We start from the raw sequence: 23,701 nt of genomic DNA, 5'->3' as shown, positions 1-23,701 counted from the left end.
AGGCCTGCAGAATAGGACATTTGAAGAAGATACATTGATGAAAGAAGATTAAAAATGGACATTTTACCTCTGATTACATTGGCGTGAATGTTCACATGCACAGTCAATCATAGATAATGCAAAAAGAGATTAGAACATCTACCAAACCCTTATGGATCTGGTAAGCAGTCATTATCAGGGGTTCAATGGCCATGACACTATTTTAAGGAGAAGCTTTGTGTCGCATATGTTTCTTAAGAAAATAATTTCTACATAATCTGAAAATGAAACACTAGTCAGCATTGCTATCAGCACCGACCGACCATGGAGCAGGAGGCAGCCCACAAAAGAAATACAGGCAGTCCCTGAATAACAAACATCCAACTGACAAATGACTCCTAGTTAAGAATGGGGGTGAGATAGAGTCTGGGGAAAATAGACCTTGACATTTGGGAATTGTAGTTACTCTGATTAATAGTTCACCTACAATCAAAGAACATTCTGAACCCCACCAATGGCAGAATTGGGGCAAACTTCCCACACTGAACTCCCATGACCAACAGAAAATATTTAAGGCCATCCAATCCAACTCCCTTCACCAGGGCAAGAAAACGTAATCAAAGCCCTCCTGACAAAGAGCCATCCAGCCATAGAGAGAGATAGATATATATGATTCACACACAGAGAGATATAGTATAGTAGATTTGAAAGGGACCCCTAAAGAAGGAGAATGATATGTTGTGTGTTCCAGAGTAGGCAGACCAGACAATCTCCACATCAACACTGACAAAGAAACAGCAAGAAATACTGTTTACCCACAAGCATAAAGAAATTACATATAGTAGAAACCAACCCTTTCTAATTACTTTATTTTCTAGATCACCAGACTGGGCCACAGCAACGCGTGGCAGGGGACAGCAAACAAACAAACAACTAATTCAAGGCGGCGCTCTTTGTTGTTGTTGTTCTCGGCTTCACCGGCAGGGGGCGCTGCGGCGATACTAATGGACTCAGGCCGGAGGGCAAGCCAAAGGCGCGCAAGCAAGAGCAGCCTCCCCGCTGGTCCTCGCGTGTTGCATTTCAAGGCGAGTCAACAAACACACACACAGAAATCTCCCGTGCCCACCGTCTCCAGGAAAAGTGTAGGAAAGCCCGGTTCTTGAAGCAACAAGAGCTTTAGAAAGGGGAGGAGGAGGAAGCAAAAAATCTCAAGCCAAGCCAGAGTCGCATCTCCTCCTGCCCTAGAAAATAAGGATTACACGAAACAAAACCCAGTCAAATCCAAAATTGACCCCCCCCCCCCATATTCAGCCAATTGGGGCGCCTGTGTGACAGCAACACGAGACGCAAAGGGGCTCACCCCCCCGGCCAGGGCTGTGGGGTGAAAGAGGGGACTCCCTTCCTCTCTCTCTATCTGGGAAAGAGCCCCCCCCCCTCCCTCGGGCGACCCACGCGCTTCTGTTGATGTCTTTTCTGGCTCTTCCGCCGGGCCGGAAAGAAGACCTAAATCCTCCCTAATCCCGCGTCGGGACCGAAGCGCATTGTGTAGACGGGGCGTGTGTGTTTGTGTGGATGGGAACCTGCCCGTGCGCGGCTTCCCCCGCCGCCCTGGCTCTGAAGGGAGGGAAGGAGGAAGGGGCAGCAAGGAAGGGCAGGGCAGGGGGTCGCCTGGCAGGGGGGTCGCTTAGGGTGACTTTCTGGGCATCTTCGCGGGAACCCGTTGGGAAGCAGCCTCCCCGCCCTTGTTTGCCTTGCCTCCATCTGCCTGGAAGGCAAAAGGGAGGGGGGGGGTGTTGCCCCAAACAAAGGACCAGGTTTGGGGGGTGAGAGAGGAAGAGAAAGAGAGGGAAAAGGAGAGAGAAGAGAGGAAGGAGGGAGATAGAGAAAGAGAAAGGGAGGCGAGGAGAGGAAGAGGGTGATGAGAGGCAGGCTGCTCAGGATGGGGAGGGGAATCTTTTGAGGGGACTGTGTTTTGAGGAGGTTGGGCTCGGCCTCTTGTAAGCCGCACCGAGTCCTTCGGGAGATGGTAGCGGGGTACAAAGAAAGGTTTATTTATTATTATTATTATTATTTTTAAATGTAGCTTGACTTGCATTTTAGTATTTCTCCTGCTCCAGGGCACAATCGATGCAACTGTTTGTAAATGGTTATATTATTCCTACATACTCCTTGCCCAGGGAAGCCCCTGTTATCCTCCTGATAGCAAGCTCAACCCTAGGTTCTTGTGGGTTTTTTCGGGCTATAGAGCCATGTTCTAGAGGCATTTCTCCTGGTGTTTCGCCGGCATCTATGGCAAGCATCCTCAGAGGTAGTGAGGTCTGTTGGAATTAGAGGGAAAGTGAGGTCAAGAACCCACAAGAACCTAAGCTCAACCCTTTTATTCAGGCAGGCTCTTAAAGAAAGGGGTTTCTGAGTCCAAGTCAGGGCCTGCTGTGGTTTTTAAAAGCGTGGAGTGATTTTTAATCAGTCTTTCAAGATTTTAACGGTTTACTTTTTAATATCATTAGTATTTAGACCTATTTTAATGTTTGTATATTCTTAGGTTGTTGCTTTTGTAAAGAGAGGCAGCAGGATATTAATAAAATAATAATAATACTAGGATTTAAAGATCAAACTGCAAAGACTCTGGCACAAGCCAGTCAAAGTGGCCTCAGTGGTGATCGGCACACTGGGTGCAGTGCCTAAAAACCTTGGCCTGCACTTAAACACAATCGGCACAGGCAAAATGACCATCTGCCAGATGCAATAGGCCACCTTACTGGAATCTCCATGCATTATTCGCCAATACATCACAGAGTCCTAGACCATTGGGAGGTGTCTGATGTGTGATCCAATACAACAGCCAGCAGAGTGTCTGCTGTGAACTCATCTTGTTGTGTTTCAAATAAGAATAATTTAATGTATTTGCTGTGTTTTCAGCTGCATCCTGCTATGTTTGCTGTTAGGTATAGAGACTTGGGAGTCTCTATACCACAGTCCCCAAGTTACGAACAAGAGAGGTTCTATGGGTTTGTTCTTAAGTTGAATTTGTATGTAAGTCAGAACAGGTACATTTTTTCAGTGTAACAGAGCAGTGGTTCCAAACCTTTTTTTGACCAGGGACAACTCTTAACATTAGTACCAAAAGGATTATGAATCAGTTTGTAATCAACTTTAGATTTGGTTTGGTTAATTGGGGTGCTGATTCAGAAAATTGCATTGGAAAGACCACATCAGCTCTAGTTTCTGATACAGAACATATGCCATCCAGTAGGCGCCATCTGCTCTCCCACAGAAAACCATATTTAATAAGCCTTGACACTATAAGACATTTCATGAGACCAGTCGCTCTCGTTGCAATGGTGTAGTAATGGTGAGGCCGTGGATCTTATTTTAGTTCTTGCGGACCACTGGTGGACCATGGACCACAGGTTGGGAACCATAGATCTAAGAGAGAGAGGGGGGGGGAGGGAGCTTTGGATAGCATAGGGAAGAGTTAACACACCTGTGACCTTTGTTTTGCTGCCTGTGCCTGTTCAGAAGATTTTGCCTCATTTTCTGTCCCTGTGAGACTTGGTTGTTCTTCAGTTGCTTCATGACCTCATGGACCAGCCCATGCCAGAGCTCCCTGTCAGCCATGGCCACCCCGAGCTCCTTCAGAGTCAAGCCAGTCACTTCAAGGATCCCATCCATCCATCTTGCCCTTGGTTGGCCCCTCTTTCCTTTTCCTTCCATTTTCCCCAGCAACATTGTCCTCTCTAAGCTTTCCTGTCTTCTCATTATGTGGCCAAAGTACTGCATCTTTGCCTCCAATATCCTTCCCTCCAGTGAGCAGCCGGGCATTATTTCCTGGAGGATGGACTGGTTGGATCTTCTCGCAGTCCAAGGCACTCTCAGAACTTTCCTCCAACACCACAGCTCAAAAGCATCAACCCTCCTTTTCTAAGCCTTCCTTATGGTCCAACTCTCACATCCATAGGTTACTATGGAGAATAGTAATACCATTGCTTTAATTTTGCTTTAATTATGCGGATCTTCGTTGCCAGTGTAAGAATTGGATTTTGGAAAAAAAATGGCTTGTTGTGAAAACAAGGATAGGGGGAAAAGCTTTAGTGGAGGCACCTTTCCCCCATGAGAACTCTTTCAGGAGTGAATGCCTCTCATTTCCTGTTTTCTGGGAGTCGTTCATAAGTCGGATGTTTGTAACTCGGGGACTGCCTATATATGGAGAGAGAGGTGGGATGAAAAGAAGGGAGAGAGGGAGAGAGGGAGGGGAATACAGGGAAGGGGGGGGGGAGAGAAAGTGAGGGAGGGGGAGAGGCAGGGCAGAGGGGGAGAGGTGGAAGCGGGGCGTGAGGGTGGCCCTCCTGCTTGCCTGCCTTGCCTTGCCTTGCCTTGCCTTCCTCCTTAGCAGCGCCCACAGCATGTGAACTTCACCTCTGTCTCCGGAGGGGCGGCCAGGGAGGAGGGAGGGAGGGAGGAAAGGAGGGAGGGAAGCAGGAGGAGGAGGAGGAGGAGGAGGGGACCCGCCGCTGCCACCTCTAAGCAGCCGTCGCCGGGATTTATTTATTCCAAGGCAAAGGCCGGCGAAGGGAGAGAGAGAGAGAGAGGCGCAGTCCACGGGAGCCGAGCGAGAGACTCTCGGAGGAACAGACACAATCACAACCCTGCCTGCCTGCCTGCCTTCCTTAGGACGAGCATCACAAGCCCAGGGAAAGGGAAACCGAGGGAGAAGCAAAGACACCAGACGCCGAGGGGAAGCAAGGGCTCCTTCCCAATCAATGCTCGCGTGGGCAAAAGGCTTGTAAAAAGACCCGTGTCCTCCTCATCCTCACGGATTTCCGAGGTGTAGCCATCATGCCGCGCCAAAGCATCGCCCTGATGGTCTTTCTGGAGTATGTAGTGTCTGGGCAGCTCGGGGCAGGTAAGCAGAAATGGATGGGAAAGGCATATGCGCTCTTGCTGCTCACTGATGCCAAGGAAGAACTTCCTGACTGTGAGAGAGAACTGTTCAGCAGTGGAACTCTCAGCCCCGGAGTGTGGTAGAGGCTCCTCCTTTGGAAGCTTTTAAACAGAGGCTGGATGGCCATCTGTCGGGGGTGCTTTGAATGCAATTTTCCTGCTTCTTGGCAGGGGGTTGGACTGGATGGCCCATGAGGTCTCTTCCAACTTTATGATTCTAGGAGCAAGGACAGAGCCTGGGCAAACTTAGGCCCTCCCTCCAAATGTTTTGGACTGCAACTCCCACCATTCCCCCTCAGCCGCTTAAGAATGTTAGAATGTTGAGGTTAGCGAATCAGAAACCATATGCAAATTAGTAGGTCGAGATAGCTCATGCATGGGCCAACTTGGGCCCTTCAGGTGTTTTGGACTCCAACTCCCACCATTCCTCACAGCCTCAGGACCCTTCCTTTCCCCCCTCAGCTGCTTAAGAATGTTAGAATGTTGAGGCTGGCCAATCAGAAACCATATGCAAATTTTATTTATTTATTTATTTTGTATCAAAAGCATTGCATAAATTAGTATAAAACTGATAAAAATAGAAGGAATGCAGGTGGCGAAATATCTTTTGACCAAAAATGGGCAACAGCAATGGCATTGTCTGTAGCCTCCAACAATTCTTCCTCTGTACATGAGGCAGGGCATAGTGGACAAGCATACAGATGCAGAGTTGTCTGTTCTGCTCCACAGTCACACAAGGTGTGTGATTCTTTTAGGTAGTGCCATTTCGCCAGGTTGTCTTTTGATCTGCCCACTCCACTTCTGAGCCTGTCCAGAGACTTCCAAGTTGCCCATTCTTGGTTTGCACCTGAGAGAAGATCCTTGTGGGGGGCCATCCCGTTGGGATCCCCTAGGTTGCCCAGAGGGATACTCTTGCTGTTGCTGGGGGGATGCCAAGAGGAGTGGTAGTTCTCCTTAAAGCTTTTCCTTGATTTGAGTCTACTGGGAGGAGGCTGGTAGCCTTGCAGTGGGTGGCTTTCACAGTGTTCAACCTTATTTCTCTCACATTTAGCAGCAACTTCCCATCACACATGGGGGGGGGGGAGGGGAGGGAAGCTAGCCAGCTAGCTTGTACAGTTTTTCAACAGGTGTAGGTTTAAGACATCCTGTGATTATTCTGCATGTTTCATTCATATGCAAATGAGTAGGTCAAGATTGCTCATGCATGGGCCAACTTGGGCCCTCCTGGTGTTTGGGACTTCAACTCCCACCATTCCTAACAGCCTCAGGCCCTTTCCTTTTCCCGCTCAGCCGCTTAAGCTGAGGGGGAAAAGGAAGGGACCTGAGGCTGTTAGGAATGGTGGGAGTTGAAGTCCCAAACACCAGGAGGGCCTAAGTTTGTCCGGGCCTGCTGTAGAGTCAGTTTAAAGTAGATAATGTGCATTATCTGCTTTGATAATCAGGATTCTATGGACTATCACAGTGGAAGGGGCCTGAAATACATCATGCAGCATACCGTCTGTGTTTTGTTTTTCCTGAATACTGTATTTGCATTCCAGCTGTGTGGTGTGGGCATTTGTGTCTCTCTTTTTGTGAGTGTTCAAAGTTTGTGCACAGCATCAGAGACTTTCTTCTGGGAGTTGTCATTTCTCCAAGCTCTGGCTGCACCTGACACTTTTCTGGGATTAAACAGATCCTAATAGGAGTAGCAGTGGTGCTTAAAGGGTTTCAGTTTCCATTCAAGTCAGCTACCTAAATACAAAAGATGCTTTTGCTTTTTAAGGGATCCCTTCCACATATACACAAGCACTCTGCCGCCCTCCAAATAGTTCAAAATGTGAACCCTTCTCCACATGAGGACTGGAGATTGGAACCTTGCATATCCCTCGTGGACCATCCCCTCCTGCGCCTGCAGAGCCCTCTAGCGAGCTGCTTTCTGAAAGCACAAACCTGCCTTGTCACCAGTCAGAGCGCCGATCCATCTTATTTTATGCTGCCTGCATTAACAGTGAGCCACTGTGGTGGGTATACAGCCCTGTTTTTTTTTGGGGGGGGGGGTTGTCCCAGACCATCTGGGGTCCATATTCATGCTGAAAAGGCATGAAATAAAATAAAAACTCCCACTTTTATTGACTTCTTCCTCTTTCACTTTATAAGACTTCTTTGCCCATTAACCAAGAAGTCTATCTACAGCAGTGGTTCCCAACCTTTTTTTGACCTCTTGATTAGGGACCACTTTAAACAGTGACTACTTTGACCAGGGACCACTCTCCAACATTAGTACCAAAAGGGTTGTGAATCAGCTTTTGGTGAACTTTACATTTGGATTGGTTATTTAGGGTGCTGATTCAGAAAAATTGCATTGGATAGACCACATCAGCTCAAGTTTCTTATACAGAGCATATGCCATCTGGTAGTTGCCATCTGCTCACCCACAGAAAACCATATTTAACAATCTAGAGCTGGTAGTCATACTCTTTTGTGGGCAGTCAGCCTCTCTCTGCCCACCATCCTAGTTACTTCAGCACTATAGGAGGGTTTTGCAAGACCAGTCTCTCTTGTTGCTGTGTTGTTTTCAGGCAACAGTGTAATAATGGTGAAACCGTGGACCATAATTTCATTATTGCGGACCACTGGTGGTCCATGGAACACAGGCTGGGAACCACTGATCTACAGCAACACATTCCTTGATTGCATCCCATTTGAATTGCCATAACACATTTTGTGTGAGGTTGCACTTGAAAATGTTCAGAAACTGAAGTGTGTCCCAAATAACGTAGCCAGACTTCTGTTAGGAATAGAATACTGCAAGCATATAACCCTACTGTTGGAACAGCTTTACCGGCTACTGACCCATTTCTGAGCAGATAGAAAGTACAGGTTATTCATTTTAAAGCCATGTATGACTTCAGGCTAGGCTATTTGAAGGACTGCTGAAAGTCTGAAGGATGTGGGTATGTTTAGCTTGGAGAAGAGAGGGCAGAGACATTTCAATATTTGAAAGGATGTCACATTGAAGAAGGGGAAAGCTTGTTTTCTACTCCTCTAAAGATTAGGATTTATTTATTTATTTATTTATCGCGTCAGGAGCAACCAGACAGTTGTATTACATTTTTGACAAAACAAACAACCAAACAAACAGACAGACAAAACACAAAGTTTGCAAGCTCGGTAGTTGATTAAATGTCCTTTGACAAGTATCTGGCCACTTGGAGTGCCTCTGGTGTTGCCACAAGGAGGTCCTCCATTGTGCATGCAGCAAGGCTCAGGTTACATTGCAGCAGGTGGTCTGTGGTTTGCTCCTCTCCACACTCGCATGTTGTGGATTCCACTTTGTAGCCCCATTTCTTGAGGTTGGCTCTGCATCTCATGGTGCCAGAGCGCAGTCTGTTCAGTGCCTTCCAAGTCGCCCAGTTTTCTGTGTGCCCAGGGAGGAGTCTCTCATTTGGTTTCAGCCATTGATTGAGGTCCTGGGTTTGAGCCTACCACTTTTGGACTCTCGCTTGCTGGGGTGTTCCAGCAAGTGTCTCTGTAGATCTTAGAAAACTATTTCTTATTTAAGTCGTTGACGTGCTGGCTGATACCCAAACAAGGGATGAGCTGGAGATGTCACTGCCTTGGTCCTTTCACTACTGGTTGCTACTTCCTGGTGGATGTCAGCTGGTGCAATACTGGCTAGACAGTGTAATTTCTCCAGTGGCGTAGGGCGCAGACACCCCGTGATAATGCGGCATGTCTCATTAAGAGCTACATCCACTGTTTTAGCGTGGTGAGATGTCTTCCACACTGGGCATGCATACTCAGCAGCAGAGTAACATAGCACAAGGGCAGATGTCTTCACTGTGTTTGGTTGTGATCCCCAGGTTGTGCCAGTCCAGAAACAAAGAAGATTAGGATATAGAGCATGGATTCAAATTGCAGGGGGAAATATTCCACTTAAATTTTAGAAAGAACTTCATAGTTTGTTGTCAAAGGCTTTCACGGCTGGAACCACTAGGTTGCTGTGAGTTTTATCGGCTGCATGGCTATGTTCCAGAAGCATTCTCTGCTAACATTTCATCCACATCTATAACCGGTATCCTCAGAGGTTGTGAGGTTTGTTGGCAGGCCCCTAGCCAGGATTTTGATTCGGGGGGGGGGGGGGGGGGGGGGGGGGCTGAGTCTGAGTGAAAGAGGGTCTACCCTAGCAAACCTTTTGTATCGTTACCCCAATACCCCCATGCATATGGGATGTATTGAGTATAGTGATCAGATCATGATCTGAATAAACATAACAGTTTAAATAATGCACCAGTAAGGCCTTCTCGTGGGCCACCATGAGAATTTCGGGGGGGGGGGTGCTGAAGCCCCCCAACCCCAACCCCCCCCCCCCCCCAGCTACATGCCTGTCTGTTGGAAACTAGGCAAGTGGGGTTTATATAGCTATGTAAAGTCCAGGGTGGGAGAAAGAACTCTTGTCTGCTTGAGGCAAGTGTGGATGTCATAATTGGACACCTTAATTAGCATTGAATAGCCTTTCAACTTCAAAGCCTGGCTGCTTCCTGCCTGGGGGAATCCTTTGTTGGGAGGTGTTAACTAGCCCCGATTGTTTTCTGCCTAGAATTCTCCTGTTTTCTGAGTGTTGTTCTTGATTTACTGTCCTGAATTTAGAGACAAAATGGGCAAGAGTTCTTTCTCATACCTTGGGCATTCCACAGATATATAAACCCCACTTGCCTAGTTTCCAACATACCTCACAACCTCTGGGGATGCCTGCCATAGATGTAGGTGAAACGTTAGGAAAGAATGCTTCTGGAACATGGCCATACAGCCTGGTAAACTCACAGCAACCCAACTTCATGGTGGTTAGAGGTGTTCAAAAATTGAGTATGTTGCCTTGAAGTGTGTTGGAGTCTCCTTCTCTGGAGACTTTTAAGCAGAGACAGAAAAGCCATTTGTCTGGTTGTTTTGATTATATTTTCCTGCATGGCAGAACTAGGCTACAGTGGGTGGCCCTTGTGGTCTCTTACAACACAATGATTCTACATGAGCTGGGAGAGGCAGCATGGTATCGTGGTTTGAGCGTGGGACTATAACTTTGGAGACCAGGTCTTGATTCCTCACTCAGGCATAGAAACCCACTGGATGACCCTGAGCAAGTCACACACCCTCAGCCACTTGCCCCCCAAAGCTCATGATATATTTGCCAAAAGTTGGAAATGACTTTAATGCACAAAACAATAATGACAATGAATAGGACTTGGCCTAACTCTTAGGTGATGGAGAAAGCTTTCTTTCAGTGGCAATATCAACACAGGCATATTGGATGAGGACATGGACTATGACCAGCTTTCTGTCCTTTTGTACTACACTATCCCTCAATTTACCTGTCCGAACATATCTCCCTCTATGAATCATCAAGAAGGTTAAGATCTTCTGGGGAGGCCCTGCTCTCAGTCCCACCTGCTTCGCAAGTGTGGTTGGTGGGGACAAGAGACGAGGCCTTTTCGGTGGTAGCTCCCTGACTCTGGAACTGTCTCCCCAGTGAGATTAGATCAGAACCCTATCTCCTGGCCTTTAGAAAGAGAACAAAGACATGGTTATGGAATCAAGCTTTTTACTAGTAACTCAGTTCAAGAAGTAAATATGGAATGTGTGTGATCGACATCTGGAATGTTTGGATCATGTGATACAAGTTTGGATCATGTGATTTTAATGTTTTTATTAGTTGTTTTAAAATTTTATATTTCATGTTTAAATGTCCTATTATCTTCTGGTGAATTTGGCCTATTGTATTTTATGCTTAGTCATATGATTTGGTTTATGTATATAAGGTATTGAATTGTGTCATTATTTTTTGTAAACCACTTTGAGTCCCCCCAGGGGTGAGAAAAGCAGTATATAAATACTGTGAATAAATAAATAAATGTATGTCTTTTAGTGAGGATTCCGGTCTAGCAAACCTGAAGGTCCCAGCATATCAAACATCTTAATTGCCAGTAGTCATTATTTCCCTTCGTTCAAATGAAATAACAGATTAGGAGCCATCTGTTATTTTTTTGCCATTGGTTGTACTAAGCAACGGATTGATCCTTTAATCTCATTTCTTGCCACACAACTGCTCCCCTCTTCTTCTTTTTCATCATCTTCTCTGTAGAGTGAAATTGTTAAAAGAGTCTATGAAATAATTTTAAAAGGTGTTGATGGTGTTTTAATTCACAGTTGAGAAGCAAATTGAAGCAATTGGCAATTTGGATTGGTAAAAAGGTAAAAAATATCTGGCAATGTCATTGGTGATAAATGATAAAATAATAATGGCTTCTAATAGCTACATCATCATTATCTTCTAAACTGCCAGCGTTATTCATCAATCACACATGGACATGATAAATGAAGGGGGTTGGAAGCACCAGTTACCTAATGCCATTTAGTTTGCTTTCACTCATTTTCCCTTCATTTCATCCATAGTGTAAATTATTGAACATATTTGTGTATAAGTGTATTATTGTTTTTGTCAGAAAACCTTCCCCAAAACCTGGATCTGTGTAAGTACAGGTTGAGCATCTCTTATCCAGAATGTTTGGGACCAAAAGTGTTTCATCCTTGCATAATAAATAATGAGAGATCTTAAAAATGGGAGCCAAGTCTAAACATGAAATTCAGTTATGTGTCATGTAAACCTTATACTCATAGCCTGAAGGTAATTTTCTACATAATATTTGAAAAAAATGTTCATGAAACAAGATTTGCATACATTAAACCATCAGAAAACAAGGCTGTTGCTTTTTCAGCCATCTATGTGGACAATGCTGGAGTTTGGAGTATTCCAGATTTCAGATTTTTGGTTAAAGGATGCTCAACTTGTACTATACCTTAACTCAATAATAATAATAATAATAACAACAACAACAACAACAATAATGTGCACCTTTTAAAAAAGGGAACACTTCCCTTCTTGAGTAGACAGGCAAAAGGCGAGAGCTTAATCCATTATGGGGAAATCTAAAAGAAAGACTGGCCCCTTCTACTCTCTCTGGTGTGATGCTACTTCTAGTCTTTTGGAATGACTTGGGAAAATATCAGTTCTTTGATGCTTCTCCTCAAAGGAATGTCGAGAGAGGAGAGAGCTTTGGTGCTTTTTAAAAGGTTCTTCTGGGACAAACTCTCTTACTTAATACTGAGATATTAAGTAATTTTATAAGACTTAATATTTTATCTTAACTTTCATCAAAAAGTGAATTCCCTTCTCTCTGATTAGAGTGGGGAAAGGCTTTTATGAATGTCTGGACAGAAAATGGTGACAGTGGTTCCTAGAAGTGGCTGACCACTGAGGTGGCCTTGGTGCTTTCCCCTCTCCACAGAATGACCCCTGACATATTCATAGTTCATATCAAAATCTATTTGCTTGGCCGCAAAGCCTGTCCTCAGTTTATAGGTGAGATTGACATATGCATGAGTAAAGTGATAACAAATTTAAAACAAAATGGAATGAAATTGTGTTTAGAATAAAGACATATTTTAAAAAAGACATACATGAGTATACATAGTAATTGTGTTCTTTTTAAGACACAGTTTCAGGGTGAAAATGACCTATAAAAACAGGACTATAAAGGAGACTGATATAAAATAGAAACATAGAGTTGTCTGATTAGAGCTTACACCATTGCTTTGCTTCCTTCACCCAACTGTGTTCATACTTTTGTCTTCAGCCTTCTTGATTTAAGCTATTGCTAGCATGTAGATCATACTTTTGTGTGGTCATTTTTGTCTTGCCTCCTCTGAAGGTCTTCCAGATATAAATCAATCCCCTGCCAAAAACAGAAATACTGTTGATCCAAGAGCCACCCCCTTCTCTTTTCCACCTACAGAGGCCATCTGGATTAGCAGTTTGGTCTTAATTCAACACTAATGATGGAACAGCATCCTCTGCTGAGCCTGAAAAACCGGCTGGTTTAGGGGGGCAGAGACAAGTCCCTGTTCTCTTCGCCAGTAAAAAGGATGACTGGATGCAGGGACTCAGAAGGAACAATTGGGGAATGGTTCCTTTACCACCATCAGTAGCATCAGCATCTGCTTGATGGGGTGGTTTCCTACTTATAGTGAACCTAAATTGTCATTCTTTATGGGGTCAGGGGAAGAGAACCTAAATCATGATCCACTGATGAATTACTGAACAATGTCCAGTGGATCATCTAATATCCACTGACCAATAGGATTCTTGAAATTCTCAGTCTTGTCCAACAGTACATTTTAAAGTTCTTAACAGGGAGCACACATAACTGATAATAAATTAATTATCTCGTCATAAAAGCATCCCAGACATTAATCTTTTTTTTAAAAAAATAGAGGAAAACAGTTGTTGAGGGGTAGAATACTGGATCATGGAAACTAAGTGCAATCTTATGCATGTATACTCAGAATAAAGTCTGTGGGCTTCAGGGAGGCTTGCTTCCCAGTAAAGTACCCATAAGATTGCAGTCTTGACTAGTGACAAGGATTTTGTGCCACAAACATTACCTGAATGCCCATTGCAAGATCTGGTTGCTCCTACCACATCCAATGTGAACCTGCTTCTTAGGACAGATCCTATCCCATTTAGAATTGACTACAAGACTGCTTTGCAACTTAATTTTTTTAAAGGACCTTAGAGAGTTTAATAGAAACAAAATGAAACAAAAATAATCAGCCCACCCAAACCTGGTCAGCCCACCCCACTACTGGTTTACTTTCCCTATTTCATAACAAGGTTTATTCTAATAAAAGGCACTTGATAAAAACTTAAAACATACTTATGTGCAAAAAAAGAAGAATGGGCATAGACAGCATAGCAATGAAAAAGGTTTGAACAAAAGTTTGGAAATGTTTTCGTTATTGGACTATAACTTTTGGAATCCACTTCAACCCTAACTGGGAGATTTGGGGAGCTGCAGTCCACAAAGCACCCTTTTAAAGCTGTAGTCTGAGCACATATTTGTAAATAATAATAATAATAATAATAATAATAATAGCCTAAAAACCTTGGACTGCACTTAAAAACAATCGATATTGACAAAATTACCACCTGCTAGCTGCAAAAGGCCACCTTACTGGGATCTGCACACATTATTTGCCGATACATCATACAGTCCTAGGCACTTGGGAAGTGTCTGAAGTGTGATCCAATACATCAGCCAGCAGAGTGTCTGCTGTGGACTCATCTTGTGATGTTTCTAATAATAATAATAATAATAATAATAATAATGGTTTAGGCCCAGACTATTTGCAGAACTGCATCTCCACATACTAATCGGCTCAAGCATTGTGATCTGTGGAGAGGGCCCTGCTCTTGATCTCTCACAGAAGAACTAAATACGCCCATTCTCCTCGCCTTTAAAAAGTCACTAAAAATCCACTTATGCACTCTGGAGTATGGAGAGGAGAAAGCCTAACATGTCTCGACATACATCATCATCTAGATATGTTAAATCTTGTCTAGATACTGGAATTGATTTCAGCCTGTTGGTTTTTAGAAAACCATCCCATCTCTTAATAAGATTTTAGTGATTCGTTTTATATGTTTTGCTCTGTGTTAAGTTTATATTACGCGACTATGTCTTTTTTGGGTTGTTTAAGTTTATTTTCTTGGTCAATCTTTACCTGTTATTAAGTTTTAAAGTTAGGCTGTTTTATATTGTTTGATGTGTTCTATTTTGATGTACTATGTCTTCCTGTGGGCATTGAATGTTTGCCATATATGTTGGAAACTGCCTTGAGCAACCTCGAGGAGATAGGGTAGTTTATAAATAAATTATTATTATTATTATTATTATTATTATTATTATTATTATTATTTGTAAATGCAAAGAGCTCCCGCTTCCAGGATTCTGTCTTTTCCACCCACATGACTTTGGGAGAATTCAATAACTGTCTTTCACTCCCAGTGTTTACAGCTCGATATATTTTCCTTATGTCTCTGAAAAGGGAAACAAATTATTATTATTTTTTAAAAAAAACAGGGCAGATAAGGCTGTAGTTACCATTTGGTGTCCCTTTGGGATTCTCCATTGTCAGCCATGGCCTCCTAAGGGACTTTCCCAGCTGTATGATTCACCCTTGATGGAACTGCTCTTTCCTCACCAGATGCTCTTATCATGTTGGCCAGGAGCCCTCCAACAAACAGGCACCTCACTGAGTGGCTCCCCCGGGGACAGTGCAATAAATACATAAAGAAAAGAATGGCATGGATTATTGGGCAACAGGCCATCCATCAAGAGCAAACCCTCCTCAGCCCTGGTGACATACAGCCCCCTGGGAGGGGAGCAAAGGAGAAGGCAATCCCATCTAGATTGTATTGCCTTTCCATGAATTATTCAAGGAGCCTCTTTTGGCATTCAGGTTGAGTCCCCAGTTGCCTGCATGCTCTGGACCTATAGTCCACAGAGTGCCCTGCTGCCATGACCCTACATTTAAGGGAATAACTGAGTGATGGATGGCTTCCCTGATTGGGAGGCCAAGCAATCTCCAGCACATTGATTTCTGCCAACATAAGGCTCGTCATCAACCAAGATTTTGATCCCTCTATTCCCCAATCCTCCCTCATTTGTCTTGCCTTCTACTCAACTCTGTTGCTCCTACGGTTTAGGCATATAGTGTTGTGATGTTGCTCCATTAGTGGGCACAGCAGATAAACCTCTTTGTGATCACCACTGAGCCAACTATGCTCTTCCCCAGTTTTCCAAGCTCCATGACTGCAGTTTGGAAATTGGAACTTAGGGGAAATGCATTCCCCATTTCATCTGTCAAAATAAACCCCTTTGCGCATGCACAGCCACACATTTCCATTTGATTGCCTTTTAAAAGAATGAATCAAATATGCTCTATTGTCAGCTCTTGCCATTTTTGTATCCAATAATTCATTTCCATCCAGGAACATTATACTTGCAAATTAGAGTGACACAAATGGGGTTTTTTTTTTGTGATTGGATCCAAAATAAGCCTTCTATACAAGGAAGCTCACAAAAGTATATCTCATATGAGACCATGGTGCAAAGAAGCAATATTTACAGCTCTTTTACTTCTGTTCATTTTTAAAAAAATTCAAGCTACACATTTTTCTGAAGTGGTTTAGAAATGAATGGGCTATTCCAGTTCCCTCCTTCTCTCCATCCAAATAAACAAGTTTTTATAGGAAAATTATAGCATTATGGAGCTGAAGTGTCCCTCATTCAGCATGCTGTTCTACACAGAATGTGTTTGGAGTGCATTGTAATTTGGGGGATTGTAACTCCGAAAATCCTCCAGGCAGTACCACAATGTACCCGGTGTCATGACCCCAAAAGTAATATGAGCAACTTTCTTCCAAGGACAAGACTTTCACAACCTCCTTTGAAAACTTATTCCGTTAAGGAAATAGTTCAGCATTTATGAAAAATTCCCTTCCTGCTCAAATTAAAACTATAACTTCAGGGCAATGAAAAACCTTGAGTGTGTACAGTATATACAAACTAAGACATGTGTTATGCTTGATCCAATTCACAGAGAAGAATGTCATGGCCCATGGCTAAAGAGCTGGGAGAGTCTGGGTCCCATCCAGTGTGCCGTCTGGCCAAAGGTCAAGATGGGGTTGTGGGTGAATTCAAAGGATTTAAGGAAGCCCACCAGCCAGATCCAAAAAACGTGTGTGTGAGAGAGAGGAAAGGAAGCACCATTTCAGGGCAGGAAATATAATAGAAAGCTAATCTGGAATCAGAATCAAAAGTAGCTCACTTACAATATAATTCTGCTATTTCTGCCAGTTCAAGTGTCACACAGAGTGGTTAATAAACATAAAGAGTTCTCCGCAAATCTTTGTATTATCACAGCAGGACTTGAGATATACCATTAGCAACACCCCTAGGTTGCTGTGTTGATCTGTCAGGTTTCATTTCTTAGGAAGAGCAGGTCTTTTGTAAAGCTGCCCCCAAATACAGGTACACTTCATTTGATGGAGTAGATGCATTCCTGGGTGTTGCTTGTTCAAAAGAAAAATTGGTAGTAGAAATTGCATGGAAAAAATAGGGGAGTTTCATACGGCATCAGAAAAAAGAGCAGTTCAACATGCTTCGGCAATTTTTCAAATCCAAAATTCAAACTGCACACATGTGAAGTGCAATAGTTAGTTCAGGTAAGCCTTGCATAGGTAAAGGTAAATGTTTCCCCTGATATTAAGTCTAGTCATGTCCGACTCTGAAGAGTGGTGCTCATCTCTATTCCTAAGCCAAAGAGCTGGCATTGTCCATAAACACATCCAAGGTCATGTGGCCAGCATGACTGCATGAAGTCCCTTTACCTTCCCACAGAAGTAGTACCTATTGATCTACTCACATTTGCATGTTTTGAACTGCTAGGTTGGCAGAAGCTGGGCCTAACAATGGGAGCTCATCCCTCTCCCTGGATTTGAACTGCCAAACTTTTGGTCAGCAAGTTCAGCAGCTCAGCTGTTTAAGCTGCTGCACCACTTATGCCTTGCATAAGTAAACAAAATTTCTGAATCTTCAAAACATCAACCGAAGCTTTTCCCTAAAATGTATCAAGAGATGATTTTCTGGGCTTATTTGTCTTCTCTTCTCCACTGCCCCTTTTTCTTTTGTTTTATGTTCAATAAGGGAGTCTGGAGGCAGCTGCTTTTTAAATTTGCCTGTTGTAGGTGAGCACATGAGGAGTGGCCAGAATAAAAGCCTACTGTTCCCTGGCTCAAACTGTATTATGCTGTTTACTGAGGACACACTGCTATTACTAGCACCAAAGGTCTGCCTTCCTTTATGATCCTCCTAATGCCAATGCTGCTCAAATCTTACTAGCTAAACATAGGAAAAAAGGGCCTGGGTCCGCATACAAAGCCTTTGTGAAACAGTTCATTCACTGCAGGAGCCTTTGTAAATCAAGGTATGCCTATACTGTAAATTGAAACAGATTGTAAATAACAATCCATCATTGTTGTGAGAATCTGTTTCACCTCCCGTTTCTAGAGATTAATTTTAAACACAGAAGAAATGGAAAAGAGACAGATGATGTTCCAAATCTCGCTTATCCAAAGTTCCCAGAATCCCTCACCATTAACTATGCTGACTTTTCCATCTCTGCTTGTATCTTGGAGGGTGATAGCAGGACAAGCTCTCAATTCATTGAGTTGGAGGGTTAGAAGTTAGAAGCTTGTTGTTGTTGTTGGTCTTCAGGCCATTTATGATTGATGGTGACCCTAAGCCAAACTTAGCAGAGGTTTCATGGCAAGATTTGTTTAGAGTGCCTTTGTCTTCCTCTGAGGTTGGGAGAGTGTGTCTCATGTTGTTGTTGTTCATTCGTTCAGTCATTTCCGACTCTTCATGACGTCATGGACCAGCCCTTGATTGGCCCCTCTTCCTTTTGCCTTCCATTTCCCCCTGTGTCTTATAGGGAATTGCAAAGGCCTTGACCTTTCACCAGAGATCAATTTAGGCTCTTTGCAGTTTCATTACATAGCATGGACTTTCCTCTGGTTGTAGAGGTGCGGCTTGATCCTTTTCTATGAGGATGAGGTCTGCCTGTTGATGCCTAACACAGAGAAGCACTACGTCTCCATCTGTGCCTTGGAGCTGATGTGCTCCAAGTAAACAGTTTAATTGGCTCCCCCTACTGGTACCTGCTTCTCACAAATTGTTAATGAAAATCTAAAATCCATGCAATGAGAGTGTAAAGTCCAGTTTGGTAATGCCTGTAGTAGGTCCCACCAACATGCACAGAAGACTGAACAAATTTTATATTGAAGAAATCATCATCAGGTTAGATGGTATAAATTGCAGGGATTGGAGAAGAAAGACAGACTTTTTTTAAAAGGCCAGCGATTATAGCCATGCAGCCTGTGAGCCAATAGCAAAATGGAGCTTGCATAGTTTGTCATTCTATTGCCTGATGTCTAGGCATCTGATTCATACATTTTTTAAATAATTGTTGTACTTTTTCTCCCACTGTTTCAGACTTCACAATTTTTTAAACAGTTTTAAACAGCCCTCTGCTGGGGTTAGGGGCACAGGGCCCCCATGATAGGGAAAATTGTAAATAAAAAAAAGCCCTCTCTAGAAATTTTTAGATCCTCCAGTGTGATTCTGTGGTCAAATTCCAGCAGAAGTTGACCATTTTGTCACATGGGAGGACCAAGAGACTCCTAGACAGAACATTTTAAATAAAATCTGCAAATAATTCATTTTGTAAAAGTCAAACCGCCAAATCTGGAGTAATGTTTAAGGTACTACAATATATTGTTTATTGCTTCAGGTTTTTTCCTGCATTGAGGCTCATTAGCCACACTAAACTGTGTACATCACAGGATCCCTTTGACATTTCTGAATTATTTATGTACAAAATGCAGTGTTTCAAACAATTTCATATTTTTTTAAATGGTGTGAGTAACAAAAGGTAAACACGAAAGGAAACTGAGTGAGACAATTATTTATTTATTTATCTACAGTATTTGTTTACTGCCTTTCTCAACCCTGAAGGGGACTCAGGGCAGTTCACAGTGTTCACAGACAATAGCATAATAATTATAATAATGTAATTTGTAGGAATCTAGATTTAGAGAATATGATACAGAACTGTGCAGAACATTGATTCTGTATCAGGGATGTGAAATAATTCTTCATCACAATGTTGCAATCTTTCTCCATCTCTGTCCTACCCTTTTTTTTAAACATATAAGCTTATGAGAGTTTGTCTTCCTTCCCACATCCAAATCTCTAGACATTTTCCATTTATTTGCACATTTTTTATTAACCTCGTACCTTTTTGCATTGACTATAGTTCGTGTGCATTTATCAACTGTATACATTTTGGCTATTTTAAATCTAATTATCATTATCATTATCATTATTATTATTATTTGTTATTCGCCTCTCCACATAGATTGAGGCAGGTCACAATGCAGTTAAAACACATCACCATAAAATACATACATTAAAACACATCACCACAGAATACATATATTAAAATAAACAGTGCAATGATTAAATGCAATGCAAATATGAATATTAAAATACAAATAGAACGTAAATTTAAAATCCCCTATTTAAAATTGACTAGGTAGGCCAATATGCTGCCTACATATTTCATTTTTTCTCAAAATAATCTGCAAACATTGGATATATACACATTTCCAGGGCAAGGTGCACTTTATCCTGCAGCAAGTCTTGGCAAGTGAAATGGATAATGTCAATGGGAATCCACAAAAGAGATATTTTTCCATCCCAAATTTGCCATAACTTTGTCTCCTTGCTGCTCCCGTTGCAGATTCCATGAAGCTACAAGCCTTCCGTTGTGATGGCCATTCCTGCAACCCTGCTGTGGGGAATCTAGCCACAGGCAGGACACCAGCCACACTCACCACTTGTGGACAAAATAGCACAGAATTGTACTGCTTTTACCCTGACCGCCACCTTCTCCATCCAGCCTCCCAAGGTTGTGGACAGCCCAGGTGCACGAAGTGCAATGCCAACCAGCCTGATAATGCACATCTCCCTTATGCCATGACGGATGACTTCTTTGTGAACCCAACATCTTGGTGGCAGTCTGCACAAGGCGTCCATCGGGAGGAAATCAGGCTAGACTTGGAAACCGAGTTCTACTTGACTCATGTCATTGTTGTGTTCAAGTCTCCTCGGCCAGCAGCCATGGTGTTGGAGAGGTCCCAGGACTATGGACAGACATGGAGGCCTTACAAATACTTTTCTGTCAACTGCACTGCCACCTTTGGGCTCCCGGATGACACCACTGAAGAGGGAGCTCTGTGTACATCTAGGTATTCAGATGTGGTGCCTTGTACCAGAGGTGAGGTAAGTAAGTAGACAATAAATAAAGTATGGCTAACATTTCAATATTCACCTGTAAAGTATACTTAATAATAGTGAAATGCTGTTTCAGAAGAACTGGCCATGGGCAATATTTACCCTTGTAATGGCTATATGCCCTACGTTTTGGAGGGTGGTCTTAGAGTTGAAGGCCTGTCGGAGGACTCTTCTTTTCTTGAAATCCCCCCTCCCCATTTGAAAGGCTATTTAATGCAACTCAGTTTTAAATATAAGACCCTGGGAGAAAGAATGAAACCTTGCATTTGCCTATCAAAGTCTTCACAGGATTTGTTCCTGGACTTGCCATGGAAATTTGAATAACAGCAAACCCTATTGAAATGAATGACTTCTGGTATTAGCATACCATAGAATCACACAGGAGAAGCTAGAACACCACTAGAATTTATGGGTTCTTCAGGATGGCTCTATGACCAGTTTCCAATGGAAACACACCTCAGAATAACATAGGAGGACCTAGGAAGGACCTAGATACAGGAGCAATCCTGTATTGTATTTTGTCATTGTTTCTAAATTTGTATTTAGAGTGATACGTGGAAACTTTGTTTAAACATTTGCCATTTCTGTTGGTGATGCTCATGGGGCCACCATTGTCATGTGTAGACATCAATAAATGAGCTTTATTATTGCTATGACATATATGAACAAGAATATGCATGTTCATATGTGTCACAAGAATCCTTCAGCTTTTTTATTGAAGAGCAGGGTATGTTTAGCCTGCAGAAGAGAAGGCTGAGAGGAGACATAATAGCCATATATAAATATGTGAAAGGATGTCATAAGGAAGAGACTTGCTTTCTGCTGTCCTAGAAACTAGAACTCGGAACAATGGATTCAAATTAGAGGAAAGGCGATTCCACCTGAACATTAGAAAGAACTTCTTGACCATACAAGCTGTGAAATTCTCTGTGTCTGAGTGTGTTGAGAAATCCTTCTTTGGAGGCTTTTGACCAGGGGCTGGATGTCAGGGGTACTTTGTGCTTTTCCTTCATTGCAGGGGGTTGAACTAGATAGTCTCTTCCAACTCAATGATTCTATGATTCTATAATGATTGTTGCTGCATACAGATGGATGTGCAAATCCAGATGTACACCAGCATACATTTTTAAGGCCAATCATTCAATTTTCGTTCTAGAGGAAGTGTGAGAATTTAAAACAGATAGTTACAGATATCTTTTGTAATATTTTCAGTGGGTGGTTTTACTGTATAAAACAATTATGCTTTGCTCTCAAGACACATAGAACACTAAGAATTTTGTCAGGGCCTCATTTTTTTAACAAATCCAAGATCAGGGATTATGCCAAGAATTGATGCAATTGATGTGTCTCTGTAGAAGGATCTTGTGTACAACAAGTACAGCAGTCAAGCTGTGTGTGCAGCCTGACAGCTAGAATCATTGGCTGCATTACACCATGTTAACAGCAGCTTGACAGATTGTGTTCCAAATTATCCAAAAGATCTTGGATACCCCCTTCCAACATGTTCAGGTTTCCTTCTGTCTGACCTCCTTCCAACATGTTCAGGTTTCCTTCTGTCTGGCCTCTATGGCCCCTTTCACTCATAGCAGATTAGTAGATCACTGTTAGCGTGCTGGATCTGGGGGTAATGACCAACATTTATTTGTCCAGTAGAGTTAAGTCACCTTGTTACAATGACACAATTTATTGGATTATAATCTTGCAATGTACTCACCACCAGTTGTTCCTTGCAATTGCTTGCCAGACCATCGGTTTTAAATCACTCCTATGACATTTGCCTGCCAAGTTGATTCTGGGCCTCTGAACTTTTCAGTCAGTGTTTTGGCTAATAAACTCGAGTTTATTTTCCAAAGAAATGCAACAATCCCACAATAAGTAGGCCATCATCTGTATCCTTCTGAACTTTTCTTGGCAATTCCAATGATTTTTTTCAAGCTGTATATTTCCAGTTTTCAAATTAAACCAATCACATTTTAGGACCACTCATATGTAGGGCAAAAGTCTGAGCCAATCTGTAAAGGCTAATTCTCATGGCCAATATTCATCGATGTTTCTGTAATGTAAGCAGCTGTGGACAGTAAATGTGCCTGGCATCAAAATAGGAAACTATTTATTCTTTCCCACTTATAAGTATGTATCAGATATTGAATGATACAGTGGAACATGTATAGCTTTTTTAAAAAAGAAGAAATGAATGCTATAAATATTATTTGGATTAGCATCCACCTAGCATAATCTGGTATCTTTAGCAGTGGCCTCCAGTACTTGCATTTCACATAAAAGATCTGTCAATCTTCAGCTCCTCCAGATAAAAGTGTAGGATATCATAGTAAAAACATTTTCTGGTGCGTGAATCTCTGTTAACACAATCCTTTACATCAGAGATAAATACATCTTGGAGGCAAGAGGGATGCATTGCTCTCCAAAAACCCATGGGGGCTCCAGCCCACTCTACTGCCCCCAGCTCTGAAGAATGTAGCTCAGAAAACAATGGTCCACTTCACTCCGTGGGGAATATGTGAAGAGCGGGAAGATTTTGTTGGGCAAGTGGGCTTATTAACTAAAGACCCTCCTCATAACTCATAGTAACTTAGTAGCAGCAACAGCGTGACCCAGCACCACTAGCCCAAAGTGATAAAAAGAACAAAAACACGTAGATCAATGCTGTTTTACCCTATGTTGGAAACCGCCCTGAGTCCTCTTGAGGAGATAGGGCAGTATATAAATAAATAATTAATAATAATAATAATAATAATAATTATTATTATTATTATTATTATTATTATTATTATTTATAGGAGGCTTTTCTTTGTAGTAAAATAATATAGTCGCACTATTTACAAGAACAAGGTTTCCATAAAATAAATAAACAAATACAGTGTAGCTTTACACACAGCACTGGAGCTTTCTCACATGAGGCTTCTCTCACACAGAAGTTTACCTCACACTCAGGATGACACTAGCTTTGGCCCACTAACTAACAGGTTTTA

The 23,701-nt window shown here is 42.6% G+C and overlaps 1 protein-coding gene across 1 annotated transcript in view; it reads left to right on the top strand.

Annotated features, from left to right (window-relative positions):
* The first annotated feature begins 4,463 nt into the window (after positions 1-4,463).
* The window catches only part of LOC132769338 (netrin-4-like), a 78,323-nt gene continuing 59,085 nt past the window's right edge, over positions 4,464-23,701 (top strand). The window contains exons 1-2 of the mRNA XM_060766212.2: positions 4,464-4,882; positions 20,158-20,699. Of these exons, the coding sequence (XP_060622195.2) occupies positions 4,816-4,882; positions 20,158-20,699 (609 nt within the window). The 5' untranslated portion in view covers positions 4,464-4,815. The remainder of the gene's footprint in view (positions 4,883-20,157; positions 20,700-23,701) is intronic.

This window comes from Anolis sagrei, chromosome 2 (genome assembly GCF_037176765.1).
Source record: "Anolis sagrei isolate rAnoSag1 chromosome 2, rAnoSag1.mat, whole genome shotgun sequence".
In the NCBI taxonomy this organism is placed as follows: Eukaryota; Metazoa; Chordata; class Lepidosauria; order Squamata; family Dactyloidae; genus Anolis; species Anolis sagrei.
Note: the sequence above shows the minus strand (reverse complement) of the source record. Positions and strands in the feature narration are given on the sequence as shown.